The following is a 27,596-nucleotide window of genomic DNA, read 5'->3' on the forward strand; positions in this document are numbered from 1 at the left end:
CATTCACCAGGTTAGCATTCACCAGCGTGGGACTAATGCAGTCAAACGTTCTACCACTGAGACATGAGCTTCTTCCTGGGACTGCCCATAAGGTGAACTAAAACAAGCGCTCATTTCCCAATTTAACTTGTTTTTCAAACTAACTGTAACATATATACTTGTGGGGACATTTGGCCCTCTCAAAAGTATAGAAATACAAGTAGGGCCTACACACACGTATCCACGCATGCATGCACACAATCCAGTGAAGGCTTCCTCCACTCGCAGCAAACCACTGCATGGGCTCCAGCGTTTTTCACAGCGATCGCTCCAAAGCTCCTCTGGAGAAATCACTTTTGATCACAGTCCAGTTGGCCCGGGAACGCCGTCTATTCGTGCAGTCGTGGGAATTCACCGAAACGAAAACTCCACAAAACCCCACAGCCGGACGAGAGAGAGGGAGGGAGGGACGTATCTCTCTCTCTCTCTGTCTGTCTGTCTCTCTCTGTCTGTCTGTCTGTCTGTCTGTCTGTCTGTCTGTCTGTCTGTCTGTCTGTCTGTCTGTCTGTCTGTCTCTGTCTGTCTCTCTCTCTCTCTCTCTCTCTCTCTCTGTCTCTCTCTCTCTCTCTCTCTCTCTCTCTCTCTCTCTCTCTCTCTGTCTCTCTCTCTCTCTCTCTCTCTGTCTCTCTCTCTGTCTTATTCTTTATTGCATATCTTGGCTCTCGGGAGGGAGACCTTGTATGTCCGACACCGTTACGTTTCAGGAAATTGAAAGAAAAGAGTTCCAATGGATCCAATGTAGTTATTAATTTAGCCACAAGCTTGTGTTAATACTTTTCTTTGGTTAAGTAACAAAGCCACACACACAAACATAACATGAGTGCCACGCTGTGAGCTTGTAGATCTGCTAAGTTTTTGAATTTTTTGTCTTCTTCTCTTCTTCTAAATCAGTGATTCTCGAACTTTTTCACGTCAAGGACCCCCAAAATCACATGTATTTCGCCGCGGACCCCGCATCTAAAAAAAATGTTCCAGGGACCACCCAGAAGCAAAAAGTCGAGATACAGAGATATACAAGCCTTACTGCCTGACGGCTATGGTATATGGTGTGTGTGTGTGTGTGTGTGTGTGTGTGTGTGTGTGTGTGCGTGTGCGTGTGCGTGTGCGTGCGCGTGCGTGTGCGTGTGCGCGCGCGTGTGTGTGTGTGTGTGCGTGCTGCTTCTGCTTCTGGCAGCAAATATTACCATCCCTCCCAGAAGAGCTCTACTCATAACTCATTTTAATTAACACCTAAAGATTATTTGAAGTGAATTCAAAGGCGGACTCTTGAAGAACCCCCTCCAGTGGCAGGAGGATCGCACACAGCGGGGAGTCCTCTTGTTTGGACCTGCGTGAGTGTGTGTGTGTGTGTGTGTGTGTGTGTGTGTGTGTGTGTGTGTGTGTGTGTGTGTGTGTGTGTGTGTGTGTGTGTGTGTGTGTGTGCGTGTGCGTGCGTGTGTCTGCGCACTCGCGTTTGTGGCAACCGTTCAAATCATCACACTATTGTTTTTGGCAGACTGCACTGAAAACGTGCACCGTATAGATTCATTAGATCAGTGGTTCTCAAACTTTGTTTTTTATTTAATTTTTGGTGCCATTTGTTCACTCTCTCAGACAGGGCCCGTTTCAGTCGGAGGCAGCCCGACTGTCGAGAGGGTAATTAAATGCCCCGATTATCGGGTAGTGTATTGCCAGCTTTAGGGTCCATTTGTACTGCACTGTAACTCAGAGTTTGTTGTCATCACTTTCACAGGAAACCGCAGGTTCAAATCTGGGGTAGAGGAGGAACGTTCCATACAGTAGCGCAGCTTCAATCAACCAGCCAAATTTGAATTATTTAAACATTTGCCAAGTTTAAAGAGAAACAAATTACTTAAAAACGAAATAAAAAGCAATATTATATCTATTCTTTCTGCTCTGAACACAGCTGAAAGTTCCTCCCTCAACCTTGTTGATTTCCCAAGATGCACCTGGGCAGGGTAACATTTTTTGTTGTTGTTTGTATTGTCTTTGTTATTATGTATGAATAACGAGAAGGAGAACGACGTCGCGGGACTTTATGTGTAGTTGTTGTTGTTGGTGATTTATGAGTGTTGGTGTAACACCGCATTATGTACTGTAAAGAGCTGGGTTGTTTTGGGAAGGGAAGGGAGACCTTCTCACTTTGATGTTGGGTTGCTTTGTGTTGTGTTCACTCTGTCGTACCGCGGCGTCACACAGCAGAAATAGCTCATAAAGGCCTACAGTACAGGCTCACAACTCAGTATGTCGTCGCCCTCCGTTGTGTCGCTGTCTTATATCCATATTTTTGTGTTATTTTTTTCGTAAATTAATGCCCTACTTGATCATACTACAGTGTCACTCAAAAGTAGCAGATCGACAAGCTCGAAACGTATCGCGAAGGGACGTTTCGAGCTTGTTGATCTGCCACGTATGATGCTTTTGAATTTGAATGAGCCCAGGGGTAGGGCTCGATAAGCATTATGCTTCTCCCTATTCCCTCTTTCTGGCACCTTGGACACTTTATCATCTCAAATGGACTTTCGCTGAACTAGTATGTTCAGATGCACTGATAACAGATGTGTACTTGTAATGAACTGTTCAAAAGTGCTGAAAAATAAAACAAACTGAACTGAACAGAATCCTGAAAAGTAACAGTTTTGGAGGTTTCCACCGACGATATATCCAGGACGATAACTGCAAAACCATATGGACTGAAGATGCCAATTAATATGCATGTTGGTGCCTGCCTGCATGTCCTTTGGGAATCGCCTTTGATTATCATTATTGGAATATTATTCCAGTCATAATTGCAGGCTCAATGGACCTCCTTTTACGTCAATGTGTTTTGCGTCAATGCCATTGATTACGTCACATGATCTGGAGGTAAAGCAAAGGAATACTGCACTGGAGCAGTGGTGTAGAGCTCATTGCAAGCGGTACCACGGCAGCAGTGTATCTATCAGAAACAACCTTTGACACCTCTTACCAAAGCCTTACAAAAGCTGCCGAGTGTCAACAGCGAGAATTGACATCATATAGGAATGACCCCGGCTGGACTCATTTTAATTAACACATTAATTTTAATTAATTAACCACAAATAATTAAAGTAAAGTGTATGCGTGTGCGTTATTTGTTAGTAGGCTAGGGCCTCACCAACTGAACTTGTTATCTTGTTATCTAGTGTTGTTGGGTTTCCAAAAAGTATTCATGAATGAATGAGGAAGGGCTCAAACTTGAAAAGATTATCTGTTTCCTAAGAAACCAGTCTGATCCTACTTTATAGTTTTTACATGCACACACACCGTGTCCGTATCTGCTGTAGACCCGGACCGGATCAGCAGCCTGCACAGTGAATTGATCCCAGCAAGGTGTAATCAATCACATAACTAACGGCTGCCACTGCCAGTCAAATGAAATCGAAGACAACTAATGCAACTAAAGGACTGAACTGAGACGATCGTCACAAATGCTTTGTGTTTCTGGTGAACACTTGAAATCGGGCAACGCTTTCGCGGCTGCAGCCCACAGGCTATAGAACAGCCTACCATTTCCCATTATGTATACAATATATGCTCATGCTTTTATTGTTTGGTGAATTTTGGTTGTTTTAAATGTGCTCTATGAATAAAGTTTGATTTGATTGTATCCATAGGAGATGCCTTGTAAAGAAGCGCTTGTTTTCGGTGGAGACGACGGAGGCGCGCCGTCTGAAGCGGACTTGATCCACGTGAAACACCACCGAGCGAGCTTAAGAGAGACAGAGTCGCCGTGTCGAGCATTGTGGAGTCCGCTTGAGCCGACTCAGTGCCGATAGGAACATAATAGCGTAAATCTTCGTCCCCCCCGACTTTCGGCACCGCCGCGTGGTCCAAGTGAACACAGCGGAGCTCTCCCTACCTCCGGTTCAGCCAATCACAAGCCGCGTACTGCACCGTACTGTAACACTGTAATAGTGTACTTACTTCATGGGTTTGAACAGGGCCTGTCCGTAGTTCTGGAAGGTCATGATGAGCTTCAGCTGGGTGCCTCCAGACTTCATGGCTGAGGAGAGAACAACGGTTTACAGTTTACAATGCAGGCGGTTGGCAGACAGACGCTCTTATTCAGAACGACTAAGTGGAGTAAACATGATCTCTAGTCTAGACCATACAACAACAAGGTAAACATTCACATACTGTAGAGTGCAAAGAGAACAGTGCCTCAAGGAACAGGGAGGTGCAGAGAATGTTAGAGAGGCAGGGGCTGAGATTTCTAAAGGGGCCTTTTTGGTGAAAATATAGAAAATAGCCGACCCCCAAGCTCACAACGCGTCGCAGCACGACGTGTTGTGCTGTGACGCGTTGTGAGCTTGGAGGACATCTATTTTCGGTGATTGATACCACACTGAACTAAGCATAATCAAGTGAATACTGGAGATGTGGCGTACGACATAGATTTCTACACAGAGAGGGCAATTCTTTCAGTATAAGATGCTGCATTCAAGTTCAGGAGAGTTTCTACAAGGTGATTCTCTTGAATGCTGCCTTCAGGTATGGCATGGAAAGAGGGCATTTGCATTTCCTTTGCCATAGTAAAAAACTGCATTCATGATCTGGAGAGGGCACTTTTTACAGATAGATAAAAAGGGCAGGGGCTCAAGCCCCCTTTGATGTCTCTGTGTGCACGTGCCTGTCAAGGAAAGGTATAGGATACCATTCAAACAATGAACATAGCATCTGTCTAAACGACACGCCATCTAAATAACACTGTGTACTTTTAAATTGATAGGACACCAGTATGGTAAACAATGAACCTACCGGTAGCATCTGTCTGTCTATACAACATGCTAACTAAGTTACATGCTGTACATTTGAAACTACATAATACCAGGTACGCAATGAACCTATCATCTGTCTAAACAAATCGTAAGACGCCTCAGGGCGACAAGCGACCTCACCCTAAAGGGCGAGGTTGTGCCATGTCGTGGCCATCTGGCCAGTGATGTGTATCGGACCAGTTACCCATATATGGAGACCCCTGGTACCCATACATGGAGATCCATGTACTGTATATGGAGATGTGCTGTGAGAGCCCAAACATTCCTATGACGTCTACATGGATATCCCTGTCTGTAGAACCAGCCACACAGATATGGGCTGTCTTGGCCATCTGTCTTGGCCGTATATGGATTCGGTTAGTGTGGCATGTGGCCGATGTGGCCTCCATATATGGTCATTCCCATAGTAAGTCCTGTTAGACATGGGGTTAATATTGATGACATCAGGGAACTCCATATAGGGGCATAAAAGGGATTCTGTTAGTGTGGTTCCCCAGACATCACAGGGAAGTCAGAGTGGCAAACCTATTCTGTTAGAGTGGTTCCCCTGACATCACAGTGATGTCAGAGTGGCAAACCCATTCACGGAAAAAAAAGTGTACAGTCAGCATGTGCCGTCTCACATACTAAACTGTGACCTTTGGTTGCAACAAGTTATCTAAATCACATTCAGAGTGATTGGAATCGACACTAAAATACTTAAATATACACACATGCACGCGCACAAACGCACACATGCAGACGCACATGTTCTGCAATTAGTAAAAGTGCAATCTGACATGTACTCATGAGGAAGCAATCCCATTTAGCAGCGCGGGGAATTCACCCTCTGTCTATCAGAGTACAGTGGTTAACAGCTGGCTCAGAGAGACAGACAGACAGACAGACAGACAGACAGACAGACAGACAGACAGACAGACAGACAGACAGACAGACAGAGTGACAGGAAGAAAGACAAGCTAAGAAAGAGGGCGATTCTTTTCTCGTGCCAATAAAGCTCCTTTGAATTGAGAGAGAGAGAGAGAGAGAGAGAGAGAGAGAGAGAGAGAGAGAGAGAGAGAGAGAGAGAGAGAGAGAGAGAGCGCGGTAGAGCGAGCATGGTGTCTGGCACACACAAAGTGCTGACAGATGCAGGTATGGGAACAATTCTTTCTGAACAGGTTGAATCGAAAGTGGGCCGACCGCAGCTGTCTCCTCGTGTGTGTGCGTGTGTGCGCGTGTGTGTGTGTGTGTGAGCGTGTGTGAGCGTGTGTGTGCGTGTGTGTGTAGTGTGTACACGTGCTCATGTGCGTGCGTGCGTGTGGATCAGGCCAGATCCTGTAAGCAAGCTCTCTTTCTTTCTCTCTCTCTCTCTCTCTCTCTCTCTCTCTCTCTGTCTCCAATTCAATGCAATTCAAAGAGGCTTTATTCCCATCAGAATGCATACGCTTGCATTGCCAACAAAACAATCAGAGTAAAAGCATAATACGTATTACATATTCTACCAGTAGAACAGCGGTGGTGGACAGAATATATATACTAAGTACATCTCAAAGTATTCAAGTAAAAAAATATATATGAACGTTGTCCCATCCCTCTGGCCAAGCGAGCGGCGGTGGTGTCTCTGTCATAGTGGACAGGCTTACAGGGAGGGATTCATCCCATTTATTACAGAGCATTAACTCAGAGCATTTATTACACAACACTGCAGCCCCTCCCTGACCCCGCCAGCAGCATAATCCCCCCGTAGCGGAACGGACGCGTGTATCTATTCTGCATCTAGCTTAAAGAGGTAGTGCCATAGTTTTGTACTTTTTCTGTTTTTCATGTGTCTAGGAGGTTGAAAGTACTTCATTAGACCCCCTGGTGTGGTTTTTATGAACAATTATGTCTTCTCTTGGTATTTTTTCTTTTTTTCTCCAGGAGGCTGCCACCTTGTGGTCAAACGTGTCAGTTAAAAAACACACATACTTATTACATCACAGAATCAACTCCTCCCCTAATTACCATTCACCCAACACTGTGAGTGTGGCTAACTTCAGCTGGGTCACCACCCACCATGACATCCATGCATACTTAATGAACTGGGGGTGTGGCCACATAAAAACCCAATTTTAACTCTTTCTGTACACTTTTTTGGAAAAAATCTTCCTCCTAGTATAATAATAATACCTGATAATCATGTTTTAGAGGGGGGAAAAATTATGGCACCACCTCTTTAAGGTATAAGACCCACATTTAGAGTGAACACTTTTAAAATCTCAAATCTTTGCTTCTGGGAACAACATATTTTGAGATGGGGGTCCGCGGCCAAATACATATCATTTTGGGGGTCCTTGACAAGACAACGTTTGAGATAACCGCTATAGGCTGATTCTAAAAATGTCTTCTAAATCCTGACAGATTTCTGAAACCTTAAGTTGCTATATCAGCGGTTCTCAAACTGTGTCATGTCAAGGACCCCCCAAATGATATGTATTTGGCCGCGGACCCCCATCTCAAAATATATTTGTTCCAGGGACCCCCAGAAGCAAAGACTGTAGTTAAAAATTTTCACTCTGAATTTGGGTCTTGCCTCATGCCAGATGCAGAATAGATACACGCGTAGAGGACCCTGACTGACCTGTCGTCACGATTATTACATAATCACCATTATTAATATGATGATTATGTATCACGATCACCCATCATTTGTAGGAGAATTATTTTATGGTCAAGTAAAAACGTCAGACTGGCTGACTGGCTAACTGACTGACTTTCTGGCTACTGGCAGGCTGGCCTGTCATCACGATTATTACATAATCACCATTATTAAATGTGATGATTATGCATAACGATCACCCATCATTTGAATGATAATTAATTAATCGTCAAGCTAAAAATTCACGATCATGAAAGACCTAGTTAGTGGAGACACTTAAAACTCAGAAATACAGGCAGAGACAGACAGACAGACAGACAGGCTGCCTGCGATATGTAGTGGAGAGTATCACTATAAGTCAGTGGTTCTCAACCTTTTCAGGCCGCGACTCCCAAAATAATCATATTTTAACTGGGGACCCCCTCACCCTGATGAGCACTAAGAGTTGAGGCATTACATTTTGTATAACACGACAAAACAGGGTTCTATTGTGAAAATAGCAGATCTACACGCTCACTTGTGAGTGTGTAGATCAGCTATTTTCACAATTTCGGCCTCTAATATTTGACAATTTGGAAAATGTCTAATTTGTCATTTTAGAGGTATTAAAAAGTCCTTAAATTGTCACTTTAGAAATGTGCATATACTCTCTATACATTTAAACTGTATGTTGGTTTGTTAATGTTGCACATTAAGTTAATCATCTGGGGACCCCCCTGGAGGTCCCAACACACTGCTTAAGAACCACTGCTATAAGTTATCAAATTATTACTCAGGTCAAGTAAGCGCACCTCAAGATCCTTACTCAAGCACAGCACTCGAGGAAATGTACTTTAGTTGCTTCCCACTCATTCTCATCCCAGCCGGCTGGCAGGGCGGCTGGAGCAGCATTTTAACCCACGTGGATCTGGGACGCCTCCGCGTCGCGTTATAGATTTTAACCTCTTTAACCATTATTTGAAACTTTGGCTATTCAAAAATAACAGATATACAAGCTCACAGCGCGGCACCGAGTGCCGCGCTGTGAGCTTGTAGATCTGCATTTTTTTTTGAAAAGTCATGAAAATGTGTGCAAATCTTTGAATGTGCTGTATATAATTTTAAAGCGAACATTTTTTACTCAAATCTTTGCTTCTGATGGGGGGGACCCTGGAACAACAAAAAACATTGTGAGATGGGGGTCCGCGGTCAAATACATATAATTCTAGGGGGTCCTTGACATGAGAAAGTTTCAGAACCACTGACATAGAAACATGCATTTCTTTCAAAAACCTTACAAGGATTTAGAAGACATTTATAGAATCCGGGTCAACATTCTTTCAACAAATTTTCAACATTTTTCAAAAATAGCAGATATAGAAGCTCGCAGCGCGGCACCGAGTGCCGCGCTGTGAGCTTGTATATCTGCTATTTTTCAATAGCTAAAGCATAAAACGATAGTTACGGCGGTTCAAGTCTAACGCGAAACGAGACGTGTTCCCGGTATCAACGTGATAAATGCTGTTAGTCAAGAGCCACACACACAACCCCGGAGGAGAGCGACCTCAATTCTGTTGCTGCCTGGCCTCCTGCTGTGTACCAGTCACTTGTAATGGAAGGGTACAAGAGGCAGCGTCCCCTGGTGAAATGGAAGGGTACAAGAGGCAGCGTCCCCTGGTGAAATGGAAGGGTACAAGAGGCAGCGTCCCCTGGTGAAATGGAAGGGTACAAGAGGCAGCGTCCCCTGGTGTAATGGAAGGGTACAAGAGGCAGCGTCCCCTGGTGTAATGGAAGGGTACAAGAGGCAGCGTCCCCTGGTGTAATGGAAGGGTACAAGAGGCAGCGTCCCCTGGTGAAATGGAAGGGTACAAGAGGCAGCGTCCCCTGGTGTAATGGAAGGGTACAAGAGGCAGCGTCCCCTGGTGAAATGGAAGGGTACAAGAGGCAGCGTCCCCTGGTGAAATGGAAGGGTACAAGAGGCAGCGTCCCCTGGTGTAATGGAAGGGTACAAGAGGCAGCGTCCCCTGGTGAAATGGAAGGGTACAAGAGGCAGCGTCCCCTGGTGAAATGGAAGGGTACAAGAGGCAGCGTCCCCTGGTGTAATGGAAGGGTACAAGAGGCAGCGTCCCCTGGTGAAATGGAAGGGTACCAGAGGCAGCGTCCCCTGGTGTAATGGAAGGGTACAAGAGGCAGCGTCCCCTGGTGAAATGGAAGGGTACAAGAGGCAGCGTCCCCTGGTGTAATGGAAGGGTACAAGAGGCAGCGTCCCCTGGTGAAATGGAAGGGTACAAGAGGCAGCGTCCCCTGGTGAAATGGAAGGGTACCAGAGGCAGCGTCCCCTGGTGAAATGGAAGGGTACAAGAGGCAGCGTCCCCTGGTGAAATGGAAGGGTACAAGAGGCAGCGTCCCCTGGTGTAATGGAAGGGTACAAGAGGCAGCGTCCCCTGGTGAAATGGAAGGGTACAAGAGGCAGCGTCCCCTGGTGAAATGGAAGGGTACAAGAGGCAGCGTCCCCTGGTGTAATGGAAGGGTACAAGAGGCAGCGTCCCCTGGTGAAATGGAAGGGTACCAGAGGCAGCGTCCCCTGGTGTAATGGAAGGGTACAAGAGGCAGCGTCCCCTGGTGAAATGGAAGGGTACAAGAGGCAGCGTCCCCTGGTGTAATGGAAGGGTACAAGAGGCAGCGTCCCCTGGTGTAATGGAGGGGTACAAGAGGCAGCGTCCCCTGGTGAAATGGAAGGGTACAAGAGGCAGCGTCCCCTGGTGTAATGGAAGGGTACAAGAGGCAGCGTCCCCTGGTGAAATGGAAGGGTACAAGAGGCAGCGTCCCCTGGTGAAATGGAAGGGTACAAGAGGCAGCGTCCCCTGGTGAAATGGAAGGGTACAAGAGGCAGCGTCCCCTGGTGAAATGGAAGGGTACAAGAGGCAGCGTCCCCTGGTGAAATGGAAGGGTACAAGAGGCAGCGTCCCCTGGTGAAATGGAAGGGTACAAGAGGCAGCGTCCCCTGGTGAAATGGAAGGGTACAAGAGGCAGCGTCCCCTGGTGAAATGGAAGGGTACCAGAGGCAGCGTCCCCTGGTGAAATGGAAGGGTACAAGAGGCAGCGTCCCCTGGTGAAATGGAAGGGTACAAGAGGCAGCGTCCCCTGGTGAAATGGAAGGGTACAAGAGGCAGCGTCCCCTGGTGAAATGGAAGGGTACAAGAGGCAGCGTCCCCTGGTGAAATGGAAGGGTACAAGAGGCAGCGTCCCCTGGTGAAATGGAAGGGTACAAGAGGCAGCGTCCCCTGGTGAAAAGGAAGGGTACAAGAGGCAGCGTCCCCTGGTGAAATGGAAGGGTACAAGAGGCAGCGTCCCCTGGTGAAATGGAGGGGTACAAGAGGCAGCGTCCCCTGGTGAAATGGAGGGGTACAAGAGGCAGCGTCCCCTGGTGAAATGGAAGGGTACAAGAGGCAGCGTCCCCTGGTGAAATGGAGGGGTACAAGAGGCAGCGTCCCCTGGTGAAAGCGCTCCCCGCGCGGGGCAGCGCGGCTGATTGCTGCTCCGCTCCGTTCTGTCTGGGCCTGACATGCAATCCAACAGCGCTCTGACAGCCTGCATGCTGCTGGAATGGAAACCTTGGAACCTCCAGCTACCCTATGAAGTAGTGCTTCCCAAAGTTTTTTATTTTTATTTAATTTTTTAGGGTAAGGACCCTTTAGCTGAGAGAGAGATGAAGCAGGGACCCCCATTCTTATAGACTACTAGAGCAGGGGTCTTCAACGTTTTCAGCCCAGGGACCCCCACAACATTTTCATAGATTCCATATAGTTTCATTGTTTGACAGCACAATCATCAGTGTATGTTGGATTCATGTCAATTTGTGTTTTTAGATATTTAACCACTTGAGCTGTCATTACCTAATAAATTTGACCTTTCACTATATACTTAGTCGGCTCTTTTTCCCCTCTACACCAAACCTCTTTGCCGAAAATAGCCGATCTACAAGCTCACAACGGCGTTGTGAGCTTGTAGATTGGGCTTGTAGACTAGGGTTCAAGTTGTTAATATAAAAAGGATTGGAAGATTTGGAGGACCCCCTGTAGTAACTCTGAGGACCCCCTAGGGGTCCCGGACCCCCTGTTGAAGACCCCTGACCTAGACAATAAACCATGAGGTAAACATTCACATAGAGTCCAAAAATAAAAGTATAGTGCCTCAAGGAAAGGTATAGGATACCATGGAAACAATGAACCTGGCATCTGTCTAAACGACACGCCATCTAAATAACACTGAGTACTTTTAAATTGAAACTATAGGATAGGACCCAGTATGTCTAGACAACATGCTAACTAAGTAACATGCTGTACATTTGATGCGCGTGACATCATCATCAAACCCAGAAGTTGTGCGTGAATTATGCCCATAGACATAGAAAGGTAGACGCCTCCTTCGGCTCAGGTGCATATGCATCGGGGGACCAAGGGAATCCGTGTGCATCGCTTCCACGTGCGTCACACATACGGAGGTTGCTAAGCCAATCAGAATCAAGTGGGGGTGGGTCTTTACGTACGCAGCCTGTAAGAACAGCGCGACATCAGGAAATGGATGGATTGATAAGTCCTGGAATAGACTCACTGTGATTGGCCAGTAGTCACTTGACTGGCAGCAGTCCCTTGTTTTTTTCCAGGAAGTCCGGACTACAATTTTTGCACATCGCTCCAATGAACTGCAGAGGCGAATAAGGCACCTAGCTTTTTATATCTGTGGGAACGCCTACTGAGTGGCAAAAATATACTTTTTGGCCTTGACAGACCATACATCCAAACAGAAAAGTCCTATCTGATTGCATTAAGCGACATTACAAAAGGTCAAAATCACTTTGCCATTCACGTTATGCATGCGCATATACATAGCCTATTGTATAAATGTGTGATGCCGATTAAACTTTTTCATAGGTAGTACGATTCACGTTAATGTGTCATTTTAAATAGTTAACCGGTTAAACCTTCAATATTTAGTCAACTTGACCATTGGCTCTGTACTTGGTCTGCTCTTAAAAAAAAGAAAAAGAAAACGTGAGCTTGTAGATCTTCTAGTTTTGAATAGCCAACGGATAAATGGATAAAATGGTTCAAATGGGTGCGATGCTATCCATGAACTACTTTAGCTGAGGTCTTCTGGCTATGGTGTATTCATGCATCCACTGTATCCACTATATATGTCTGTCTATTAATCTTCCACTTACAGAGCATGTATAAAACCATACAGTATCTATTCTGATGTCGGTAGAGTACCATCCCCCTTTACACACACACACACACACACACACACACACACACACACACACACACACCCACACACACACACACACACACACACACACACACCTACATGCACACGTTCACACACGAATGCACGCACTGACGTACAGCGATGAATCCATCCTGTACTGTATGTATGTATGTATGATTTATGAGTCTTACTGAAGAGTACGCAAAAGGCCACAACCCCCAATGGAGGGGGAGAGAGAGAGAGAGAGAGAGAGAGAGAGAGAGAGAGAGAGAGAGAGAGAGAGAGAGAGAGAGAGTGTAGGTAAATAGAGAACAGCTATCACCGTCTGTCGGGTGGAAACCTCGTGTCCAAAACTTTCCACGATTCAACTTAAAAGAGAGCAAAAGTAGCAGATCTACTGGCTCGAAATAGTCGACCACGTGTCGCATCGCTACACGCCGTGAGCTTGTAGATCTGATATTTCCACTATTTTGGAAAATGTTTGGAAATATATGAAAAATGTTCTATCCGTCTGTCTTTCAATGTTATATGAGATACATAAAGTGATTCCTGTGTAAATAAGCCGTAAGGCTTTCTAGGAACTCCTTTTAGTTGACCTTGTACCAGTGATCTGCACTGTCGTGAAACTGTACTTTTTTCTATTGCAAACTGCTGATAAACTCTTCAATCAATCAATCAGACAGACAGACAGACAGACAGACAGACAGACAGACATGGAAACAATTATGTCAAATCTGTCAAATAATTGTGATAATTGTGACAGGTCTAATAGGTACAGTGCCCGGGACTGTTTTTGTGTCATCCTTTCAGCCTGAATGTCTGACTTTACCAGGTGCTGTTTGCATTTCTAAATGACTACTAAAGTATTCAGTCAATCAATCAAACCAGCGTCACGACGCGTTGCAACGTGAACTTGTATAGATCTGCTATTCTTTTGGCGAATGCCCCCTCCCACCAGAATAGGGATGCTGGCATTCAAGCGGTTACGCCTTTTGTACGTGCACAAACTGTGTATCACACACACGCACGCACGCACGCACATACACACGTTTTAGAGCATGAATGATCGCACGCTGTACCTTGCAGTGACGGGGGAGGGGCTAATATCGATGTGAAGGCGGGAGGAGATCTTTAATAGGATGAGGTTTATTTTTAGACCTTTGTGTACACACACACACACGCACACACACACACACACACACACACACACACACACACACACACACACACACACACACACACACACACACACACACACACACACACACACACACGCATGCACACATACACAAACACACACAATGTGTCACCTCCACTTGTACTGCTAACAAGATGCTACAGAACTAATTGATGTGTTCCGGTGTGTGTGCGTGCGTGTGTGTGCGTGCGTGCGTGCGTGCTTGCGTGCGTGCGTGCGTGCGTGCGTGCTTGCGTGCGTGCTTGCTTGCGTGCGTGACAGTCCCATAATGCTACTAAAGCACTGTAGCGTGGATATAAAGTGCTTCCAGGGCTGACAGATTAAGATGTTTTCAGAATGTTTCATGCACAGAAACATGTTCTACTCTCACCCCTTAGAGACACTGGATGTGACCCGTAGTGGAACTGAATCACGTACATTCACTGTACTGTACTGTACCGTACTGTACCGCACTGTACCGTACTGTACCGCACTGTACCGCACTGTACCGCACTGTACCGCACTGTACCGCACTGTACCGTACTGCAGCGTACTGTACCGTACTGTACCGTACTGTACCGCACTGTACCGCACTGTACCGCACTGTACCGTACTGTACCGTACTGTACCGTACTGTACCGCACTGTACCGCACTGTACCGCACCCGGTACCGCACTGTACCGCACTGTACCGTACTGTACCGTACTGTACCGTACTGTACCGCACTGTACCGCACTGTACCGTACTGCAGCGTACTGTACCGTACTGTACCGTACTGCAGCGTACTGTACCGTACTGTACCGTACTGTACCGTACTGTACCGTACTGTACCGCACTGTACCGCACTGCAGCGTACTGTACCGTACTGTACCGTACTGCAGCGTACTGTACCGTACTGTACCATACTGCAGCGTACTGTACCGCACTGTACCGTACTGTACCGTACTGTACCGTACTGTACCGCACTGTAACGCACTGTACCGTACTGTACCGTACTGTACCGTACTGTACCGCACTGTACCGCACTGTACCGTACTGCAGCGTACTGTACCGTACTGTACCGTACTGCAGCGTACTGTACCGTACTGTACCGTACTGTACCGTACTGTACCGTACTGCAGCGTACTGTACCGTACTGTACCGTACTGCAGCGTACTGTACCGTACTGTACCGTACTGCAGCGTACTGTACCGTACTGTACCGTACTGCAGCGCACTGTACCGTACTGTACCGTACTGCAGCGTACTGTACCGCACTGTACCGCACTGTACCGCACTGTACCGCACTGCAGCGTACTGTACCGCACTGTACCGCACTGTACCGTACTGCAGCGTACTGTACCGTACTGTACCGTACTGTACCGTACTGTACCGTACTGCAGCGTACTGTACCGCACTGTACCGTACTGCAGCGTACTGTACCGTACTGTACCGTACTGCAGCGTACTGTACCGTACTGTACCGTAGACATATTACGTCTACTTCAATACATCTCAAAGGCAACTGCTGTAGCTCACGGCTCACAACGCCATGCATTGTAAGCTATTTTCCAAAGATTTTAAACAAATTAATGTATGTTCTGTAACAATAATTTAAATCTGCAAAGCAACTAAATGTTGTCAAATAATTGCAGTTGAGTTAAAAAGTACAATATTTCGTATCGAATAGACTCAAGTAAAGTATGTCAGAATTGTACTTTAATTACAGTTGTTGAGTAAAGGTACTCTCCATCACTGACAAGTTGAGAAATCTCTGGTAAAAGTGAAACCCTTTCAACATCACGTCACGTCACACTTTTGCCCCTACTCTTATCTCCGCCATCGTTGCCCCTATCCATACCAAACTTTGCACACACACTCCTTGGATGGCAAATCACAACCTCCGCCCCTGATTTCTCACATGGCCCTCTTCTAGCGCCACCATCAGGCCGACACACAACACATTTTTTGGACACGTTGATGACAAGTCATGTCATCAACATGGATCTGTCCCATTTCCCATATTCCCTCCTGATTGGCTACGATTGCCTTCTAAAGTTTGTGTATGTGACTCTGACGGTCGCTTATCTCTCGATTAGGGAGTCTTACTGGTTACTTAGTTACTTCCCTCCCCTCGTGCAATGTACCCAGGGTAATGTAGTTATTATTGTTTTTTTTTTCTTTTTCTGTCTCACCCACGCTGGTGATCTTCTGCGTGGCCAGGTCCTTGAGCAAGGCATCCAGGACGGGGTTGTGTCGGGAGTACAACTCGTAGCGGTTGATCCCGATGTGGAAGCGCAGCCAGTTGGGGTACGAGTCCGCCGTCACCTCCCCCGTGGGCGGGTACTCCTCCTCCTCGTTACCCTCGTTGGGCCTATAGGAGGACAGGACAGGAGAGGAGAGGAGAGGAGAGGAGAGGAGAGGAGAGGAGAGGAGAGGAGAGGTTGTTTTAGAAATACAAATATAAGTGACATAAATTAAAGAATAAAGGCCAGTCCATACTCTTTCCGGAAACCGAACTTTTCGTCGGAAAGGTCCGGTTCAACTACAAAATGACGTCACTTGCAGCTTCGGAAAAGCATTACCCTGAATTAGAGTTCGGACAGCTGCACGTCGGAATGTTGAAACTCAGACGAAAAGTTTGGTTTCGGAGGGACTATGGACTAGCCTTAACAGTAATAAGGGATGATGTTGGTTGTTGTCAGAGAGTCAAGTAACCTGAAATGGTTTTAGTATATACATATAATTTTTTCAATGCATTGATTTGAATATTGATTCAGGTTTCTGAACTGTCCACAGCCCTCCTCTGAGAAGGACTGACAGACAGACAGACAGACAGACAGACAGACAGACAGACAGACAGACAGACAGACAGACAGACAGACAGACAGACATGTTGCCATCTTACAAAGAGCATTAGTGAGGACCAATTATATGAAGATTAGATAATAACAGTACACATTAAAATTGACGAGAAATCGACAGAAATTGTGAAAATAGCAGATTTACTATAACGAGCTGTGAGCTTGAAGGGCAGCTATTTTCACTGTATTTTAAATAGGGATCAAGTGGTTAATCACAATACATTTTTGTACATTTTGGGCCCCAAGAGTCTTTCTAGAATTGCAGTGAAGTCAAAAGTAACGTTTCCACGCCAGAGTGAAAATCAACCGTGTGCAAAAAGATTAAAAAAAAAATCCAATGCTTCAAAAATGTACTTAAGTAGCCAACAGTACTCAAGTAAATGTACTTGGTTACTGTCCATGCACCGCTGTGGGATCATTAAGTAGCACAGTGTGTGTCCCCGTGTGTGTGTGTGTGTGTGTGTGTGTGTGTGTGTGTGTGTGTGTGTGTGTGTGTGTGTGTGTGTGTGTGTGTGTGTGTGTGTGTGTGTGCTTGTCCCTGACATGACATGGCCTGGTGTTGAAGATGGATGAACACACATTCACTGTGAGCACTGAATGCATGAATGAATGGGACTGCATGTCCACAGGTTAATGATAGCTCAGGGGACAGAGCCCTGTGCGTGAGTGCGTGCGTGCGTGCATGCGTGCGTGCGTGGTGGTGGTGGTGGTGGTGGTGGTGGTGGTGGTGTGTGTATTACTATGCCAGTGAGGACTAGTAGATTTTGATCAAATAGGCATAAATGACAATTCTCCTGAGAAATGTTTGTTTCATTGTTGGACTGGAAAGATTCAGGTTTGGGGTAAGGATTGGATAATTAGAGGTTTGGTTTAGCCGTGCCAGAAAATAGCAGATCTACAAGCCTTTATGAGTAGGGTAAAAACAAAATGACGCCTCGCGGTTGCGAGGAGCTGTGTGCTTGTAGATGTGTTATTTTCACTAGTTTAAATCATTTTTAAAATGATAAATAGAAAAGGAACGGTTTTGGACATACATGGTTTCCACCCGACAGAGACGAAATGTCCTCACAAGTGCAGTGATATAAATGCACACTTGTGTGTGCGTGTGTGTGTGTGTGTGTGTGTGTGTGTGTGTGTGTGTGTGTGTGTGTGTGTGTGTGTGTGCGCACGTGCACGTGCGTGTGTGTGTGTGTGTTAAAAATAGCCAGAAGCAAGGGGAGAATACAACAATGAACCCCGGCCGCCCGGCTGGCTCACATGCATACCTCAGTCACAATTAATTATTTCCCTAATTAAACGGACACTGCTGGCAACAGGACTTCAACATTACTTTAGCCTCGCTTGTTATATCGCTGCTGACACACTGAAACCTCTTATCTCCATACGTTAGCATATTTTTTATTTCATTAATGAACAGCTCTACGTGATCATACTACAGCACCACCAAAAGCGTAATAAGTGTCAGATCCACAGGTTTTGTTTGTAGCTTGTAGATCTGCTACTTTTAAATTTGAATGCTGAAAAGTAACAGTTTCGGACATATGTGGTTTCCACCCGACAGAGACGATATGCTCGTAGAGTTCGAGGAACGACAGGGTTAAGTGGTCTAAACCAGTGGTTCACATACTGGGGTCATTGCGGGGGTTACCAGGGGGTCCCCAGCAAAATGTGTTAATACAGCATCACAGTCATTTTAACCCCTTTATCCATACTATCCATGTTAAAAGTTGTCTATTCAAATAATGGCAGATATTTAAACTCACAGCGCGGCAAAATGCAAGCTGGTGTACATCTGTGATTTATGAAGATTTTAGAAAAATCTTGAAAGTGTTTGAAAGCATTTTGACCCTTCTGGAGTTGCCTGACACAAAACATTTTCATATGGGGGTCCGCGGCCACATATATATTGATTTGGGCATGAAAGGCACAAAAACGTTTGAGAACCACTGGACTATAGTCCAATATTTAGGACTTTATGCATGGGCAGGCTTCCATCAACAAGTGAAAAGTATTCAAATGATCACTCCTTTATCCATAGAATGCATGCTCAAAACCCGTCGCACACATTTTCTCGCAAAATTGACAATAAGTGTCAATTTTACATGCGAGTTGGGAGTCCCATTTTCTGTCCCCGCTGAAGGACCACGTCACCCATTCTCAACCGCATCTTCATATAATTGGTCCTCGCTACTTCTCATTATAAACATGGCACAATTTCTGTCTGTGTCTCAGAGGAGGGCTGTGGACAGTTCAGGAACCTGCCTACCAGTGAACAATGCATTCTACTATGATGCCACCAAAACGTGGAATGAGCTACGGCAGGGGTCTTCAACGTTTTCAGGCCAAGGACCCCTTAGAAGAGAGAGTGATGAAGCAGGGACCCCCACAACCCATACATATACCATATAGTTATAGTTTCATCCGTTTGACAGCACAATCATCGGTGTATTTTGGGTTTGTGTAAATTTGTGTTTCCAGATATTTAACCATTTGAACCATCAAAACGTAATAAACTTGACCTTTCACTCTGTACTTTGTCTGCTCTTTTTACCTGCTACACCAAACCTCTTTGCCAAACATAGCCGAACTACAAGCTCACAACGCCTCGCGCTGCGAGGCGTTCAGAGCTTGTAGATCTGCTAGTTTTGGCAAAAGTTCTCAGAATATGGACATACTGTAGGGTTCAAGTGATTAATGTAAAAAAGGAGAAGAAAGTTTCTAGTAACACAAACATTTGGAGGACCCCCTGTAGTAACTCTGATGACCCCTTAGGGGTCCCGGACCCCCTGTTGAAGACCCCTGAGCTACGGAAATACAAGAAGGTTCTCGACTGCCAAGCCAAACTCAAAACCTATAAGAATTCATGTGATCAAAATATAATTCACTGAATTCCTTGCTAGTATAGCATCCTCTGCCACCACCCCACCTCTCCGTTCTCTGTAATTATACCTTATATTGTATTGCATTGTATTGAATACAATGAACCACAATGGAAACCATCATTTTGTGTTATCCTTTTAGCATTGCCTGTACTACGACTGATAACAAACTTGCTAAAGTTTTCAATCATTCTGCCACCAGCCATCAAAAAGTGCAACCCCCTACCCCCCTTCAAAACCACCATTAAGAGCACCATGCATGCAATTTGCAACTGGACCTGGAAGTCTTCTAGCTTGCCAACATATTTTTTACGTGAAATGTCTATCACATCTGACATCATACATACAATCCCTTTTATGCCCATACATTGAGATTCCTGTCTGAACCAGCCACACAGATATGGGCTGTCTTCCTCCATATATGGCAATTCCCATATGAAGTCCTGTTAGATATGGGCTTAATATTGATGACATCAGGGATCTCCATATATGGGCATAAAAGAGATTTTGTTAGAGTGGTTCCCATGACATCACAAGATACTGTACAATCCCTTTTATGCCCAAACATGGAGATCCCTGTCCGAGCCAGCCACACAGATACGGGCTGTCTTCCTCCATATATGGGCATTCCCATAAGAAGACATCTGTCTTCCTCCATATATGGGCATTCCCATAAGAAGTCATGATGTCACATGTGATGTCACAGTGATGTGTCAGGGGAATCGTTATAGACAGACAGAGATACGGACAAGCTGTGACTGTTCACATACTAAACTGCAATAAAGTATTCAATCAATCAATCAATCAATCAATCAATCAATCAATCAATCAATCAATCAACCAACCAATCAATCAATCATAACCACATGCTTTTTAAAGCCTGAAATCTGCATACATTCATATAAAACTCTTTACCATTCTTGGTTCCCGCCACCAGTAGCCTTGGAGTAGAACCTCATGTCGGTGTTGACGTTGAACAGCGTGTCGTCGTCGGTCAGAGGCGAGGGGAGCCCGGTCTGGTACAGCGGGTGCTGGAAGAGCCAGGACAGACGCACAGACGCACCGCCACCCACGGGGACCCCCGCAGTCCTGCTGGCCCCGCTCATATCTCTGATGAGCTGCTTACGCTCCTCTCCTCCCCCTCCTCCTCCTCCTAGGCCTGGGGGAGGACGATGATAATAATATGACTTGAGATCTACATTATATCACAATATCATGCCTTGGTTTTTGTTAAAGAAAAGGAAACGTAGTGAAAATAACAGATCTACACACTCGCAGCATACCATGATGTTAAGTGGTTAATCATCAGACTATTCAATTTAGACAATTAGGCCTACTGTAGGCCTACTGTATATTGTCACTGTCGGGTGGAAACCTTGTATGTCCAAAACCGTTTGTTTTGTATTCATAATTTTTAAAATTATTTAAACTAGTGAAAACAGCCGATCTACAAGCACACAACGCCTCTGTCAGATGTTTCCACCCGACAGAGACTAAGCCAATTATGAGTCAGTTAGCCTATATCGGTTCTAAAATCTAAATCAGGGTGGTGGGGGGTCCTCGAGGGGGTTCCGATAAGGGGGCCCCTGAACCAAGCAAAACAGGTTAAAATAGAATCCTAGTCAAGTTTCCACCTTGAAAATAGCAGATCTACAAGCTTTTGTATGTATTTTTATACACCATAAATATTATGGGAGGATATGTTCACATGGGGAGGTCTGACAGGGGTCCTTAACACAAAAAAAATGTTTGAGAACCACTGTTCTATAGAGTAGACATTGGTAACCGAAAAATGGATTGAATATCAATTCTTAATTAATTGAATAGCCTGCAATGGAAACAAAGCCCCTTAGTAGTGCTGTTTGTCTTATCCTTTTAACAATCATTGTAAATGGTACCCCTGTATAGGCTACTAATTGCAAACTGTTGAAGTCAATCAATCAATCAATCAATCAAAGACAAACAATGATCTGTCTCAATAGCTATCTGTTCTGTTAATTGCCCACACAGCCAGCTTGAGCCCCTCTACCCCGGTGGCTTTCAACCAGTGGTCCTTGAGGGCGTTCCAGGTGGTCCCCAGCTAAACGATGGAGAGTTGGTAGCCACATGGACCCTTACAGATCTCTAACTCTTGAGAGAGTAAAATGAAACCAAATGGACCATTTGGTTTCATTTTACTCTCTCACGAGTTGAATTATTGTTAAACATCTGCTACTTAATTTGCAACTACTTAGAAGGCTACTTAATTTGCAAGAAAGTCAACACAATTAGAGAATGCAAGCTTTGTTATTTTTGATCAAGGTTTGCCTGTTATCACATCCGCATGGCATTGAAACACTACGTTTTGCGTCTGAGCCTACATCTTTCCAGGTGGTCCGTGGCTCAAATGCCGACTAAAAAATGGACTTTGACATGAAAAAGGTTGAAACCCACTCTACCCTCCCCTCGATCCTCACCTCCTCCTCCGCTCCGCATCAGCTGCTTGACCCGCTTCAGGGACTCGGCTCTGTCTCCACCGGCTCCTCCTCCGGCTCCGGCCCCGGGCACGGAGCTCTTCTCCAGGGAGCGCGACAGCGACGCGCCGGTCAGGTTGGAGCTGCTGGGCTCCTGGCTGAAGTCCTGCAGGAGCCGCAGCGTGTGCTTGTTGTTGTTGTTGTTGTTGGGCCAGACGTGGCCCGGCTCTCCTCCTCCTGCAGCGGCTGCCGGTGCGTCCTGGGCCGGGTGCTGCTGGGCGCACTGGCAGCCGCCCCTGGTGCTCCCTTCCCCGGGTCCTCCTCCGGCGGAGCTGTCCGCTGCTCCGCCCGCTGCGCGCTTCTCCAGCCGGGGCAGCAAGTCTATCATGATGTGCATGGTGCACGCCACCAGGAACACCATGAGCAGCAGCACGCGGAATTTGCGAAACAAAATCATCTTCTTCTGGACCAAATTGTTCTCCACACCAAAACAATATTTATAAAAATAGGGTGGAAGAAATGCAATCTTTTATTTTAATGTTTTACTTACAAACGCAAAGCCTACTATTTGACGTCAAACAAGGTGAAAAAAGGCCAACAGGGGATTAAAAAAAACAGCCGTTATATTGGTTTTCTGTGATCATTCCACACGTAATCCGCCGTTATGTCAGCAGTATAACTCCATGCTTGTGTAGTGCAGCCAGCAGGGTCTCTTCTTACAACAAGACCCCCGATTCTTCATCCTTTAGCCGGGCAGGTGGACAAGACCAGCACCGGTACCGTGGTCACTTCACTTTGCAGACAGACAGCCAGAACACCAAGCTCCAATAGGAGCAAAACATTCATTGATCTGCTGAAATGAAGCTTACAACCAACAGCACGCAGAAAAATGAAATAAAAGAAGTGGAAAAAATACGCTCACTTTAAACGAAAAGCATGTGATTCTTCTTGGTGAGGATATTCTTAAAATCCTGCCCGATGCGCAATGAAAATGCCCTATTATTGTGTTAGCTGCCTTTAATAAAACACATTAAAAATAAGCAAGTCTGTGGTTAAAATACAAGTCCATTAAGGGTCCACTGTTATAGTCGCCCGTCCTCCTGATATTTGTTAAGAAATGATGACAGAAATAATGCACATGTCCCGCATCATTCATTACAGACAGTCCCGATTATAACAGGTGATCCGCTCGCTGGATATTAAAGATTCCTTGGCTCTTGTGGATGGATCGATGCCGTGGCCGTTCGGTTCGTCTCCCCTCTATGTTATCCTTGACACAACGCGATCCCTCCTGTATCCCGTCAGCCGTCACTAGGCTATAGTCTGTCTGTCAGCGACCAGCAGCCTCCCGGAGACACCGCTCAGTTGCACCGCTCTGCCGCTACTGAGACAGCAGGTGCAACGCAGCCTGAGAGGGAGAGAGCCACCACCACGGTGCGGTCCTCCCTTTCTGCACTTGTCCCGTCCGCGGCGCGAACCAACAACGTCTCTCCTCTCCTCTTCTCTGTCTTCTTCTTCTTGCCTGCACCTCCACTCCTCTCCTCTCCTCTCCTCCTCCTTTCTGTGTGAGCAGCAATCGTGCTCCTCTCCTCTCCTCCTCTCCTTGAGGGTGTGTTAAATATTACGATCAAAAAGCTTGTGTGTGTGTCCTAGTCTCTCTCTCTCTCTCTCTCTCTCTCTCTCTCTCTCCCCCCCCCCCCTGTGTGTCCTATAGTCTCTCTCTCTCTCTCTCTCTCTCTCTCTCTCTCTCTCTCTCTCTCTCTCTCTCTCTCTCTCTCTCTCTCTCTCTCTCCCTCCCCCCCTCCCCTCCTGCCTCAGCCAGCCAGTCTTGTCGTCATGAAGCAGAGGTATAGAGATTGGCTGCCTGGCTGCGTCGGGTCTAAAACAGTAAAAGAGAAGCAACAGTGGAACGCACACAGGCAGAACGCACTGCACTGGGGGATAATAGGCACGCACGCACGCACACACGCACGCATGCACGAACGCACGCACACACACGCACACACGCACACACACGCACACTCTGTCTGAAACCCTGTTATAATAGGTTGGATGGCTGCAAGTCCCCGCTGCGGCGGACAGAGGGCGTCGTTTGACACGATTACAAATCAGTGCCACACACTGGTGTGCTGTGCAGAGATGGGCACAAAATACAATAAAAATATGTGAAATACAAACGAAAAAATGCGATGTGAATTAAATACTCATTTTGATGACAGTATCCTGGTATGTTATTTTTATTTATTTTCATCTCTGCTGGTAATAACAGTATATCTCACTACTGAGCGTGAGCCAGGGACGTGCTGGGCCCCTGATTCAGCCCGGGAAAAAGAGTTGTAGAGGCCCTCATTGCGCGCTATAGAGAGAGATCTCTCTCTATAGCGCTGCTGCTACTCAAAGATTTGCCATTTCAGATCATGACAAGTGACAAGCCAGTGGGCCAATTACATGAGTTATATTTTGTCGTTGTCGGGTGGAAACCTTGTATGTCCAAAACCGTTTGTTTTGTATTTATAGTTTTAAAAATGATTTAAACTAGTGAAAACAGCCGATCTACGAGCACACAACGCCGTTGTGTGCTTGTAGATCTGCTGTTTTCACTACTTTTGTGCAACGGCCTTGTATGATGAAGCAGTGCTTTGCTTTGCGCAAAAAATGTACAAATTTGAAACTTGGAGATACAAGGTTTCTGTCCTACAGTGACGATTTACTTTGTTGGCCGCCCAGCCCCCAAAATGGAGCGAAGGCCGACACTTTATTTTCATTTTTTTCCTAATGGCCGGCCTGGACCGGCCGGGAATGAACCGGCCGTTCGGGAATTGTCCCGCTTTTCCCAATGGCCAGCACGTCCCTGGCGTGAGCACACCCCTCTAATTTCTGCAAATATTTAATTATATATTTTCATGGGACGACACTGAAGAAATGACACTTTGATAGAATAACAACACACAGCTTTGGGTTTGGCCACATAAAACATAAAAAACATAATTTAATACTTTCTGCAATAATAAAATAAAATAATTCCTCCAAGTATAATCACACCCCGTTGATTATGTTGTAGGGGGAAAAACCAAAAAAGAAACTGGCTAATATAGCTCCGCTGTACCTCCCCGGGCTCCTGGGAGCATACACCCCAGCCACGGCTGTGAGGTCTGCCGATCAGTCCTTACTGGTCGTTCCAGAGACTAGCAAAAAGAGAAGTATTTCCAATTTCCAAAACTTTTACCTCTACTCCACTACACCTCGGATCCAAATATTGCACTTTTCCTCCACTACACCCACAAAACTCAAACCATCATTTTGTGGGGCCATTTGTAGTCCAAGGAATGTTTTTTTGTTTTTGCAATGGATTCAGAATCATGACATTGCCGTTCGCAACTGGTAAAAAAAATGAACCTAGCCCAACCCTACCCTCCCCTGCCCCATACTGTTTGTTTAGACTTACTGTTTTCTTTTTTGTTTTTCTTTACATATCTACTGCATAGTACTGTGTTCTATTTGTCTGTCATTCAATGTTATACGAGATACTTCAACGGTTTCCAGTGGAAATAAGCTTAGTCTTTTCATGGATCTCCTTTTAGTAGACCTTGTACCAGTGAACTGTACCGTCATGAAACTGTACCTTTTCCTATGCAAACTTCTAATAAAGTCTTCAATCAATCAATCAATCAATCAGACAAACCCCTAGTTGGACCTCTCACATCCTAAAGCAGTTTCATTCTGGGTATTTTCCTCCTGTATAGAAGGTCCATGGGAGCCCAACTTGATTTGGCCACTGTGGCGACCCCGAAGGTCGCCGACTCGGGCTTCCTACCTAAATCATTAGAGCATGCCCTGACTATATTTTATACTTTGGCTAAGTAAAAGCTGCTGAAGGTCTGTATATATATTTCAAACTGTGGTAAAGACAGACCTGCTCATGCATTTTTCAGCATCACTTGTTTGATTACGTTTTGTTTTTCCTGATTATATATGTATTATTTTCTGATTATTTGATACGTTCTCTCACCATTTTGTTCATCACCATGATGTTGTGTTTGCATTACGTTCACCATGACATTGTATTACAGATATCACCTGTGAGGTTGCCCGATTGACCAAGGCTCCAAAGTTGTCTTTTCAGGGTTTTTATTTCTCCAAAAACTCTTCCACTCCAGTCACTGCAGGTTTACAGCGATTTCAGGTAGCAAAATAATACTGGTCAAAATACAGAATAAAAGCAAAAAATAAATAAATACTTAGGCAAACAAAACAAAACCCAACCAGAGAAGAGCTCTCTTCAGGCTACACCTTGATCATTGCAAGGCCCTGAAGCTCTCCCTCAGGGACGTTATAGTCGGGGGATATCTTTAGAAATAGTGTCAAATCCTGGAATAAATTCCTTACCAAAAAAAATCTTCACCAATGTGTTTGTAAAGGTGTCTAGTAACACATCTCACAAAGACTGAAATTCAGTTTCCCTATAGGAAAATCTTTGACAGCTAGGGTAATTCCAGGTCTCATTCACTCACTATACACTATACTATAGGGGAAAAAATCACTCCCAAAAAATATGCTTTAAGTGGGATGTGAGGGGTCTAACTAGGTGTTTTTAATTATTTTGAATCCATTGCAAGCATTTGTTTTGCACCAAAAACATTCCTTGGGCTAGAAATGGACCCCCATACCACTGTGAAAAGTGATGACTCATCACTAATCCATCATGTTATGGGCTGTTTTTAGCCCAACGAATGTTTTGTGTTGTTGTGCAAAACAAATGCTTGCAATGGATTCAGAATAATTAAAACCACCTAGTTAGACCCCTCACAAAGCATATTTTTTGGGAGTGATTTTTTCCCTTATAGTACAGTGTATAGTAAGTGAATGAGACCCAGAATTACCCTAGCTGTCAAAGATATCTATTTTTCAATAGCTAAGGTATAAAATAATTAAGGCCCCTCCACCACCTTGGGCCCTAGTAACTCAGTCCCACTTTCCTCCCCCTTGTGACGCCCCTGTCGGTCTGTCCCTGCAGACGTAGAGATGGGACGTTCGCGAACGAATCAAGTCTTTTGAACGGCTCTTTGAAATGAACAATGGGATCCGGTTCGCAGTAGGGAGCCGTCTCCTTTTTGAGGAGAGTAAAGTATCAATAATGTGATCAGATGTAGAAATAATCTTTAGAATTAAAATGTACTTGAGTTAAAGTGCAAAAGTATTGGTATCAAAATTTACTTAAAAGTACTAATAGTAGAAAGTACTCATTATGCAGAATGTCCCATTTCAAGTTTTCCAATGAATAAAATGTAGAAAAAAATACACAGATAAAAAATAGCAGATCTACAAGCTCGCAGAGTGGCACTCGGTGCCGCGCTGTGAGCTTGTAGATCTGCTATTTTTCAAAGCACAAAATAATTGTGTGGGGGCCCGCAGTGAATCCTTGTACCCAGGGCCCAGAATTTGGTGTGACACCCTTGGATAGTACCACAGGACACAGCACCAATTAGTAACAATACTTCCTATACTGTCATATAAATACTTCCAAAATAACCCCTTGCC

At 45.4% G+C, this 27,596-nt stretch overlaps 1 protein-coding gene across 1 annotated transcript in view; it reads right to left on the bottom strand.

Moving 5' to 3' along the window:
- The window catches only part of LOC308284374 (extracellular serine/threonine protein kinase FAM20C-like), a 97,128-nt gene extending 73,482 nt beyond the window's left edge, over positions 1-23,646 (bottom strand). Inside the window, exons 1-4 of the mRNA XM_080724974.1 lie at positions 22,062-23,646; positions 20,521-20,764; positions 16,058-16,236; positions 3,985-4,063 (exon numbers count right to left, since the gene is read on the bottom strand). Of these exons, the coding sequence (XP_080581100.1) occupies positions 3,985-4,063; positions 16,058-16,236; positions 20,521-20,764; positions 22,062-22,515 (956 nt within the window). The 5' untranslated portion in view covers positions 22,516-23,646. The remainder of the gene's footprint in view (positions 1-3,984; positions 4,064-16,057; positions 16,237-20,520; positions 20,765-22,061) is intronic.
- Between the last annotated feature and the right edge of the window lie 3,950 nt (positions 23,647-27,596).

This window comes from Nannobrachium achirus (assembly GCF_963921795.1).
Source record: "Nannobrachium achirus genome assembly, chromosome: 4".
In the NCBI taxonomy this organism is placed as follows: Eukaryota; Metazoa; Chordata; class Actinopteri; order Myctophiformes; family Myctophidae; genus Nannobrachium; species Nannobrachium achirus.